General features: G+C 38.7%; 1 protein-coding gene across 5 annotated transcripts in view; it reads left to right on the forward strand.

Annotated features, from left to right (window-relative positions):
• The window catches only part of SLC16A9 (solute carrier family 16 member 9), a 58,985-nt gene that overhangs the window by 22,040 nt on the left and 24,881 nt on the right, over window positions 1-12,064 (forward strand). For 4 of the 5 annotated variants that reach the window (XM_063669952.1, XM_054436356.2, XM_063669951.1 and 1 more), the window contains exon 2: window positions 2,232-2,463. In XM_063669952.1, the coding sequence (XP_063526022.1) occupies window positions 2,268-2,463 (196 nt within the window). In that variant the 5' untranslated portion in view covers window positions 2,232-2,267. The remainder of the gene's footprint in view (window positions 1-2,231; window positions 2,464-12,064) is intronic. The other variant, XM_063669953.1, reaches the window with a different exon arrangement.

Consider the following 12,064-nt stretch of genomic DNA (forward strand, 5'->3'; position numbering starts at 1 on the left):
ATTAGCAGCGAGGATAAAATCTATAAAAATACAATACAATGAAATATTGAGGAACATTTTAAACGCTAAGAACATAGATGGAGACTTGAACAAATGCAAAACATATTATGTTCTTAGAATGAGTTGACATCATAAAAGGTCAATTCTCCTTACATCAGTTTTTAAATTTAACTCAGTCCTAATTAAAGCATCATCTGATTTCTTTTTGAACCAGACAGGCTGATTCTGAAGTTCATGTAGAACAGAAAACATGAATAGCTACAAAATATTGCCAAAGGAGTGTAATTATAAAGACAGAAGAAGCCCCATTAGAGATTAAAATATGGTAAAAGGACTTTTATAAAAAAGATTCTGTGATGAAACAAATGTGGTAATGATGTGTGAATAGACAGACCAATGCAACAGAATAGAATATCCATATACACCTAAGAATTAGGAATTTCAACTGGCTTTTCATCTCCAAAACTGTACACGACATTTATACTGTAAGAAATGCAAGTTGAGTGAGCCGAGATCGTGCCACTGCACTCCAGCCTGGGCAACAGAGCGAGACTCCGTCTCAAAAAAAAACAAAAAAAAACAAAAAGAAATGCAAGTTGAAACTATGATGAAATGCTATTTTAAAACCAAGAAACTTGCAAAAATCCAAAAGTTTCACAACACATTCAAAATCCTGGAGACAATATGAATTAGCTCAATGCTCTTGAACTTAATTTGGTAATACCTGGCCTCAATGATCCTCCCAACTCAGACTTTTTCAATATTTTCTGAAATTACAATTACAAATGTATATTCCCTTTGATCAGCAATTCTTCTTTTGGATTTTACCTAGCAGATATGCTTATAAGCAAAAAGATACATGAATATGTAAGGTTTTTCACTGCACATTGTTTTTCATTGAAGCCATAGGGACTGGTCAAACAAACTAAGATAAAGTCCCATACTGGAATATAGTGCAGAAGAAAGAAATAAATAAGGAAGGTCAGTATGCATTGATGTGGAAGATCTTCCAGATACTTGTCAAGTGAAAGAGAACAAGGCACATGCCAATGTATATAATACGCTAGTTTTTTGTGTGTAAAAAATAGAGGAAATCTATATTTGAGTTTGCCAGTGTATGCATAAAGAAACTTTAGAAGAATATACAAGAAACAAGATGCATTGGTTACCTGTGGAGGAGATAAGGCTTAGATGGGAAATAGGTAGACAGGGGTCTGTTTATCTTTTGTCTTTTTTTCATTTGAACCATGCAAGTGTTTTTGCCTATTCAATAAGTAAATAAATAAGCAAGCATACAGCCATATGTATACATTCTATGTACTTATAAAAATGACTAAGGATGCTGTCTATGTATTGATAGGGAAAAATCTCTCAGGATGTTATGTGGACAAAGGAAGGTGGGGAATGTAATGTATAATATACTACTTTTTTATGAAAAAGAGAGACATTGAGAATATTTGCTTGGTTTTGCTTATAAATGCATAAAGAAACTGGAAAAATACTCCAGTTGGTGAACATTGTGATGTGCTGTCAGTTCCCTTCCAGGCCTCCTTCAGGAATGACAAAGTCCTTGCCCCAGCTGTTGAGAATGCTGCCAGCCCTTATGGGGATAGATTGCCTCCTTTGAAGGGAGCCACCTCACCTCAGATCACCACCCATTCCTGGGTAGCCACATCCAGTGCATGATCAACATGGAAGTGTGGATGGGCAGCTCCCAGCACCCAGCTCAGCACATCTCTGAAGGGTCATCCCAACTTTAGAAATCCCCTTCTTTATAACTGCAGGGTTATCTGCAGCTGATCTTCTCCCTCTGCCATCTGTGTCCTTCCATAGGCATCAACTCGAGAGCATTCCTAATCAGTCTCCTTCTTGCTAGGAATCTGCTTCCTAGGGAACCCAAGAAACTAAAAACTAAGAAACTAGAATTAGTGGTTCTCTGTGGTTAAGCACAGTGGGAATCTGGTGAAGGTGGACAAGGTTGAGAGGCTATATTTCACTTTACGCCTTTTTGTAATTAAAAAAAATTGTACCATGTGTCTACATCATTTATTCAAATTATAAATGCAAATGTATTTGTTAACTTGCTATGTCAGTGATATTTTATGCTTTTCCATGTATGTCTTTGGAGAACCTTCTTTTATTTTTTACTTTAGGAGGAAATATTTTAACCCTAAGTGCTGTGTCCTACCACACTCTAAATAAGCTTTTCTTTTCTGTTTGTTTTTGTTTAGGACCTGCAGAGAAACGCCTCCTGATTTTGTCTTACAATGGAACTTAAAAAGTCACCTGATGGTGGATGGGGCTGGGTGATTGTGTTTGTCTCCTTCTTTACTCAGTTTTTGTGTTACGGATCCCCACTAGCTGTTGGAGTCCTGTACATAGAATGGCTGGATGCCTTTGGTGAAGGAAAAGGAAAAACAGCCTGGGTTGGATCCCTGGCAAGTGGAGTTGGCTTGCTTGCAAGTAAGTGGATAAATTTATGCCTCTCTTTACTCTTTAATCATTTAATTACATTTACTACATCATGAACATTGTGCAAAGCAGAGAGGGCTTTCTTTTCAAAGTATAACATATCTTTTCCTGCCTTCATTGCAATGATTGTACTTTCACTGTAATAAATCTGTGTGAAAATACAGGCACTCCCTAAGATGTTAAATCATCCATCCATTCATTCATTTCTTTATTCATTTATTTTCTACGATGTGCCAGGCATTGAACTAGATGCTGGAAATGAAAAAGATAAACAGCAAACACATCGTTCCTGCCCTTAAGAGGCTCACAGTCTTGTAAGATACACACATATATGAGTAAGAATGAGTCAGGAAGATGAAGTGGTAGTGATCCAGGTATGCTCAAGGTACATTGGTAAGGACCAAAGGACAAAATGGCTCTCAGCAGCCTTCTAGGCAGCTTCTACATGGCTTGTAATTACTCTTCTCTGCTTCAGATACACTGTGGTCAAATCACATGTCCTGTGGTCATGAGAACTTCACAAGAAAAAGCTGACATAGCAAAGAGTCTTACAAAATCCAATCCAATCCAATCACAAAATTAAAATCCTCATTAAGGATTTTAATATAGTGTTATGTATAAGACATATATGATATATTTTGTGTGTCTCCAAAAGTGATATTCTTGATGAACAGTTACATACGATGTAATAGTGATTCCTGTCATCTTTAGAGAGAATAGTAGAGACTTTTTATTTTCCTTTTCACCATTAAAATCATATGCCACTTGAACTTCTAGAGTCATAGTTTGAACTCTGCAGTAATATTTAGTGACCATTATTCCAACATATTTGTAACTATGTAAGCACAAAATGTGGTGATCTAGATAGGGTCAGTAGCCCTGGGCTCTCTTCCTGTGTGCTATGAACTCACCATTATTCATTGAGCAAATCACAATCTCTATTCTTATGGGGAAGATGAGGACATTAAATATGATTTGTAAGGTATTTTTCAGCTCTAAAATGGTTTCATGAAAAATGCATTAGTCATTCCTTCTTTTAAATATGCTTCTCTCCTGAATTTTAAAGGGGATGTCTTTCAAAAAAAGCAATGCCTCCAATTGTTGTATTACCTTGTTAAATTATAAACAAGACAAAAAGGCTTAAAAAACAATGCGGGATCATCTTGCTATGTCAGATAAGATGATTAAATATAAGTAAACAAATAAAAATAATTTTACCATTATGAGCTCAAGGGAAACAGGGAAAGTTTGCCCTAGATTTGTTTGATAGAGTTTCTCAAAATAAGGATTGTTTGTAAAGCCATCAAAGTACAAGTGGATGATAATTGATATGTTAATAATGTGATTTGAATGTATTGATTTCTAAAATAAGACCTGTAGTGGGGAGGAAATAATTTTTTTAATGTTCTCTAATTAGTCACCATTTCTATTAGCAAATACTAAGTTAAACAGAAATGTAATTACTTTGGCTTCCAGCAAGGGTCAAAGGATAATTGAAATGCTAACTCAATTAGCACATACTTGAAGAATGAAGCTTCTTTTCACAAGTCTGTCCAGGTTGGAGTAGAGGGCTGAGGCAAGCCGAGATCTCCTTAAGGATGGGCGTTGGTGGTCAGAGCTGAAGCTGACTGTTTTTGACAATTCAACTGCAGCTCTACACGTTTTCCAAGTTTCTAGGTGGATGATCGCTCATCTCAAGAGCCAGGAGCAGCCAGGAGCAGAACTGGCTACATAATTTGCAGGCCCCAGTGCAAAATGAACATACAGAATCCTTGTTAAAAAATTAAGAATTTAGTGACAGCAGAGCGCTAAACCAAGTGTGGGATCCTTCTAAACACTGGGCCCTGTGCAACTTGCATAGGTCACAAATCCAACAAGCCAGCCCTGCTTGTAGGGATCAGAGAGTTACGGCATCTTATCAAAATTCTGGGAGACAACAAATACTTGAAGGAGCTTGAGGGTGCAGTCAGAAGCTAATTCAAGTCCTGGCTCTACCACCATTGAGCTAAGTGACCTTATGCAAGTCACTTAACCTCTCTAGGTCCAATGCCATTAGCTAGATGAGGAAGCAATTACACCTGGTGAGCAAAGCTTTTAAAGATGAGCATAGAAAAATGAGGGCAAATAATTCAAGAATGAAAAGTGGTGGGGAAAAAAAAGGATGGCTAAATAGCTACTTACGCCTGCGTGTGTGTATATATACATATATATGTGTGTATATATATATATATATATATACACTTTAGATATTGTGTACAAGTTTCAGCATAGCTGGCTCCATTGAACATATTGTATTTGATGTTGTCCTCTTTGGGTTCCTCATAGCATAGATTAAGATGCAAACCCTGAAACAGTGTTTATATAGTATTAGCAAGCAGTGTCTGGCAGGGTGCAAGCCACATTGACCATCTGCTTTATGACAACTTTGCTCTACAGAGAAACAAGTGGATCATTAGTACCTTGGAAGTGGAATAAGTATTTTCATGTTGGTGACTCAAATGGTTATCAGTGGTTCTTAGCCAGGGAGATAATTAGGATCATCTATCGGACCATTTCAGCATATAATTGCGTGGATTTGACACTCAGACATTCTAATTCATTTGGTCCGTGATGGGGCCTAGATTCATGAATAATAATAATAATAATAATAATAATTATTATTATTATTATTGTTATTATTATTATTTGAGATTGGGTCTTGCTCTGTCACCCAGGCTGGAGTGCAGTGGTGCTATATTGGCTTACTGCAACCTCGACCTCCCGGGTTCAAGTGATCCTCCCAACTCAGCCTCTTGAGTAGTTGGGACTACAGATACATGCCACCATGCCCAACTATTTTTTTCTTATTTTTTGTAGAAACAAGGTCTCACCATGTAGCCCAGGCTGGTCTCAAACTCCTGGGCTCAAGGGATTCTCCTGCCTCAGCCTCCCAAAGTGTTGAGATTACAGGCATAAGCTACTGTGCCTGGCCTCATGAATTTTTTAAAGTCCCCAAAGTGATTTTTAGTAGGAACTACCACTGGCTTAAGCCCTCTATATTTAAATTTTAATTTTTCGCTTTTTGATAACTCTCTGATATATGATTTGCTTTGACATTTTTAAAATAAAGAGAACTATTGTAGATTTCTTCTTGTGTGTGGCACTACTCATGCCGTGTAAATCGTGAAAAGTAAATTGTCTGTAAAACCTGCAAAAGAAAGGGACCATTCAGGATGAAAGATGAAGACAGTTCTTGGAAGGATGGTTGGGAGAGGGAGCTGGAACTTTGCCAAGATTGTGCCTAAGCATGTGAAATATAAAGTCCTACTCCGGGGCTTTGGCAAACCTAGATTTGGACAGTAGCTCATAATAGCATATTACAACTGTGAAAAGGCATGAAATTCTGGACTTTATACTCTTCATAATCTTAATTCCTAATTCCTTTTCCTTGAAACTTAAATAATTGAGAAGAAAATACTTCTTCTCCTTGCCTGAATTCTTTGTTTGTCCAGATAATCCCTGGGATGAATAAAGCTGGGTAGGAAGGATCCTACCCTCCTGGGTTATACATTGTGAATGAGCTCATCCTCATTACATATATTCCTAAAGTCTCTGAGCTAGGGATGCCAATATAGAAAACACCATCCATGTTTCTAAGAGGTTTGTAGTCTCAGGGAAGAGACAGAAAAAAAAGGTAACTAATAATTTGAGAATTCACAAATATCAAGGAGAATAGCAATGGCAAAACAATCTCTGAGGTTTTAGAGGGATAGCCTTTGAGGAAGCTATTGAGATGGGCCAGATAGGAAGATGGACTTTCTTAGGCGGATAGACAGAGAGAGGGAAGTCCATGCAAATTACCTTTATGCAGAGGCCTGGATTTGGTACTGCAGAGGCTGTGTTCTCATGGAGTAAATTTGGCTGGAAAGGAGGGATTGTGTTGGGAGGTGTGACGGTCAGTTTTATGTTTCAACTTGGCTAGGTTACATTCTCCAGTTGTTCAAACACCAATCTAGGTGTTGCTGTGAAGTTACTTTGTAGATTTGAATAAAGTGCATAGTCACTTAACTTTAAATAAGGTAGCTTATCCTAGAAAATCTGGATGGATTTGGCTCAATTGTTGAAAGGCTTTAAGAGGAGAAATGAGCTTTCCCAAAAGAAGAAATTCTGCTTGTAATTGTAGCTGCAGCCTATCCCTGAGAGTTCCAACATGCCCTTCCTAATGACCGCCCCTGCAAATTTTTGACTTGGTTAGCTAGGCAGGTATTGTCTGGCTGCCTAGTATGGTTGTGCCAAACGTGTAAGCCAATTCCTTGCAATAAATGTGTTAATATATACTTCCTACTGGTTTTGTTTTTCTGGTTGAAACTTGACTGATATGGGAGGAATGGAAGGTAACTGAACTAGAGAGCTATCATGGCTTTGCATTGTTTTAAGATGAGCTAACACACCCTTTGGCTAGATATTGTTCTCCAAATTCAAGGAAATGGTGGTTCTGTTTCTCACACTACCCAAGTGCTGAAACAGCAGGAAATAGCGTGGAGATCTAGTCCACAGTTTTGTACTCAAAGCAGATTTGAGAGTCCTTACCCTCTCCCTTTTGTCTTCACTTCCTCCAAAGGTGTTCAAACTCATAATATGAGTCAGTAAACGTATCACCATGTTAATATAATGAGTCAGTATGGCCAGGCCCACTTGCAGAATGAGTTATGAGTGCTGGCAGAGCTGGGTTTGGGCATTACCCCTAAGCACTGTTAACTCCTTCAAGGAGTACTGAATTCCTGCTTCTCTCAAGGATTCTGTTGCATTGGCAGGTTCCCAGTGTGCTAGGCAGTTTTAAGATTGGTAGGAATAAAGACCAGGTTTTGGTTAAGCTTTCTGCCATCTCTAAATACCACCAAACCAACTAAAATGAAAGGCAGTCAGGGTATATGAGATCAACACTTTGAGCGGTTGTGGCTCCTTAGTGCCTTTTTCTTTTTCAAGGAGATGAACTTGAGATTTACAGTCTTTGCTGGAGCAAGGATTGAGGAACCTGCAATTTGGAGGAGCTCACACCTTGGGCTCCCTGAATTTTAGGTGGAAAGGTAGGACCTTAACAGGCCCAACTGATCCACTCTGTTAGGAAATCCTTGCCGCATGGCAGGTCCATAACCTGGTTACTGCTATATTCTGTTTCTCACTGTAGCATCAGCCAACTTATGTATTCACTGCAGCAGACCTGGCCATCCTTCTACTCCTGGGACTCTCTGAAACTTTTTAGAAAAGAAGTGCGTGGAGGTTGAGTTTATTTCCTAAAGGGAATAATTTTATTCCCAGAACTATCCTATAATAAATTAAAAACTGTAAAATCACGTTATGTTTCTGTTCCCTCCATTTAGAATACACGTTCATCCCTTTTGTTGACATAACCATACTTTGAAGCCTAGTTCAAGGCTTAGTTCTGTGGCCTTGGTTGTTCTTCCTCTTATGAAATCCCCAAACAAGCCGTCTGAACCTTTCTTTTGGTGCTTTTGGCCTTGGGTTTTATTTTAACCCTTGATGCGAGTTTGTTTTACCTCTTGTCTAAGTCCTGGATTGTGTTTGATTTCTGTGTCCTTTTCTGACATGATATGAGATTCTAGTACTGTGCTGTCCAGTAGGGTGGGCACATATGGCTACTGGGCACCTGAAATGTGGCTCATTCCAGTTTAGATGAGCTATAGGTATAATAAATACACACTGGGCTGGGTGTAGTGGCTCATGCCTATAATACTTAGAGCTTTGGGAGGCTGAGGCAGGAGGACCACTTGAGACCAGAAGTTTAAGACCAGCCTGGGCAACATAATGAGACCCTGTCTCTGCATTTTTTTTTTTTTTAAATTAGCCAGGAGTGATGGTAACTTGGGAGGCTGAGGCAATAGTGGCTTCTAAACACCAATACTGACAACAATAATATTGGCTCTTGAACATTAATACGCAGGCAATGGTAAGTTCAGGAAAAACTTTCACCAAAGGCAAAATGAATATAAAGGCAATGATAGATGAAATGTATGAGTGTGTGTATGTGTGTGTATATGTGTGTGTGAAGTTCCCATTATCTTCTTACTGTCTTGCATTTTATTCTGAAATTACATCCTTCTCACTATTTGCTTATGTAAACATTTCTTCTTCTCTAAGCAGTAATAATAATAGATGGTTATTACTCTTTTTTTTTTTTTTTGAGACAAGAGTTTTGCTCATTGCCCAGGCTGGAGTGCAGTGGCGTGATCCCAGCTCACTGCAACCTCTACTTTCCCGGTTCATGCAATTCTCCTCCCTCAGCCTACCGAGTAGCTGGGATTACAGGCATGTGTCACCACGCCTGGCTAATTTTTGTATTTTTAGTAGAGGCAGGGTTTCACCATGTTGGCCAACCTGGTCTTGAACTCCTGACCTCAGGTGATCCACCTGCCTTGGCCTCACAAAGTGCTGGGATTACAGGCTTGAGCCACCATGGCCGGCCGGTTATTATATTTTTAAAATATCTTGTGAAAATAAAAAATTAGGAACCCCCTCCCCTTTTTCCCCCTTTTTTTCCCTAAAATTGTTCAGGTTCAAAGGTGTGGAATCACTGATTCATGTCATAGGTAAACTAACTTTTGTTTCAAAGTTCCCTTCTACAAAATTTTCACTTTGCATTGTAAGAAATCTCCTGAAAGTAACCCTTTGATTTAATCTGTCTCTTGAAACTCATCCAGTGCTGAGGAATAATAGATGGTTTATCATCTTGAGGCCTTGCACAGTTACTACAAAGAGCTAAACACATAAATGTATCACATTTTGCAGATGTGACTTGATGGTCACTTTGATACATTTTGTGTTGTTATTGCTGAAATATGAGGCTATTGTGTTTTGAATCTATGTAAATAGAATCTATAAATAAACCCAGGTTCTAAGGATAAGGGTAAAATAATTTGCTCTAAACTATTGAACACCAAGTGATTATAAATTTTATGTTTTCATCTAACATAAGTTCATAAAGCTATGTTATCTATAAGACATTAACAAAAGTACCATTACCAGTGGTGAACCCATACAGGTCTGCAGCAGACTTGATCCTTGCTTCCTTGGATGAAAGCATTTGGCCGGGGGCAGAGGTGGGTTTAAAGCAGAGAAAGAGACCAAGGCAAGTTTTAGAGCCGGAGTGAGAGTTTATTAAAAAATTTTGGAGCAGGAGTGAAAGGAAGTATTTACACTTGGAAGAGGGACATGTGGGCAACTTGAGAGATTCAAGTGCCCCATTCAGTCCTTGACTTGGGGTTTTACAAGTTGGCATGGTTCTGGGGTTTTTCCTTGTCTCTTGATTCTTCCTTCGTGGTTGGCTGTTGCTCAACTGCTACATGTGCAGTGTTGGTCATTTGGGAGGGTGACCACGTGCATAGTGTGTTTACTGAGGTTGTGCTCATGCTCTGTAGGGCCAGTTTTCCTTTACCAGTCAAATGCCCCCAGAGGAAAGTCATACATCCACCATTTTGCCTCTTAGTGAGCATGCCAGAGTCCACTTGCCCAACTCCTGAGATCTTATTGGGAAGCTGCTGATCACCAGCTCCAGGTATTTTCTGTCTACTGGGAGACTCTCTTCCCCTGGTGTTGGCTGTGGCCAATTATCATTTCAGAAAAACAGTTTAATAAACATCTGACCATCACCTGATGGTTACCGGAAATTCCTGGGTGAGGCGAGGACTCTCCTGCCCTGCTCATGTCTGCCTAACTACCTACTCTAACAGTACATTGATGTTCTTTACTAATAATTTGATTTCTAGGAAAAAATTAAGATCCCAATTGAACTATTTCTCAATCAGGGAGAATGCTGGTCTGACTTTGGCCTTAGACCTGTCATTGGCTAGCTATAGACTCTTGGTCAAATCACATGATCTTTCTGAGTTCCAGTTTCACCATTTTTAAATTGAGGTGTTTAGACCGTTTCCAACTTCCAAAATTTCAGCTCTAAAATTTTTTGTCTTTAATCTCTGACCTAGTGATATATTTCTCTAAATCAGCAGCAGATGGCAGTGTGAAAGTAGAGAACTTTAAAACCTGTTTCCATTTACTGCTTTCACCTGTAAGAGAATTTCTGTTCATTTTTTCCTAATGCTTAAATTGTTTTTCAAAAAAATCATTTGTTAGGCGAAAAAAGTGACTTAAGAATTTATCACGTAGTTGATAACGATGCTGTATATTTCATACAGCAGTGGCTTTGGTTGTACATGCTATGAAAATTATTACTCCTCCATCTTGCCCCCACACTCCCAGGCTCTGAGGCTTCCTCGTGGAATTAACATGCATTAAGAAGCATAAAGTCCTATTTTGAGGATGAAACTTGAAACTTTTCAAGTATGCCAGGAATAATCTCTGTGTGTTTCAATTCCAATGTGTTGTAAAATTTGTGAACACTGAAACTCAATGTCATGTAGTTTGGTAACAACAGAGAAGGGTCATGCCTTATGCTGTCAGACATCCATTTGTAAAATTAGACTCTTAAAACTGTTTCTATCTTTGAAGTATCTAAGTATTTCTCATTGGGTATACAGACAGCCCAACTATTGGATGATAAGTTTGGTCTTTCAAATGGATTTTCCTTTTAAAATACTGGCACAGAATATTTCCCTCTATTCGTCCTGTAAATGTGTCAGTCTCCGCTTCTGCGCTGACTCACGCAAGAGGGCCTGAAAATGGGGGGGTCCAATTTATGGCCAGGAAGGAATGTGGGAGAGCCTTAAGCACCAGGAGCTATGATCTCAGTATATCTCAGGGGCCATAAACTGGTCTTAAATATGTGTTTAAGAAGGTCTCTAGTATTGGGAAGAATGTAAGAGCGTAGTGCATGGGTTATTGGAACCTACCTCTGTCATTTACAAACAGTGAGATTGTGATGGATTCCATTGTTTCTCTGAGGTTGCTTCAAAAAGGGGTAAAAGACACATACATACAGAAAAGTGTATGTATCATGACAGTATAGCTTGATGAATGCTCATGAACTGAACACACTCATATAATCATTACATTCATGCCAAGAACAAGAACATGAGCAGTACCCCGCAAGTTTGGCTTTGCGCTCTTCTGATTATAACTCCCCAGCCCCTACTAAAGATAGCCAGTATCCTGACTTCTAACACAGATTAGTTTTGCTTGTTTCTGTAGTTTTTATAATTGAAAGTATATGGGTTCTACTTTTTATGTTGGGTGTCTTTCATTTACATTGTGTCTTTCATTTACATTGTGTTTGTGTGATACACCCTTAACGTGTGTAGTTGTAGATCATTTTCACTGCCATATAATTATGAATATAACTCTAGGTGTTTATGTGGAATTGAATTTCACATAGAATTGAAACTTCTGGGTTTTACAGAGTGCTTTGTTTGGCTTTAGTAAACACTGCCAGCAGTGTGTGAGAATTCTCTTCCTACCGCTTTCTTGCTAACAGTATTGTCTGTCTTTAGCCATTCTGGTAGGTGTGGTTTTTGAAAATTGGAGATCAACTTGAAAGGTTGTCATCTCAATTCAGATATACTTCTCTTTGCTTTCAAATCCTTGGTCTTTCTTCTACCATTGACTTGAACAGCTTCTTTGAGCTTCAGTTTCCTTCCATGTT

Source organism: Pongo pygmaeus, chromosome 8 (assembly GCF_028885625.2).
Source record: "Pongo pygmaeus isolate AG05252 chromosome 8, NHGRI_mPonPyg2-v2.0_pri, whole genome shotgun sequence".
Lineage (NCBI taxonomy): Eukaryota > Metazoa > Chordata > Mammalia > Primates > Hominidae > Pongo > Pongo pygmaeus.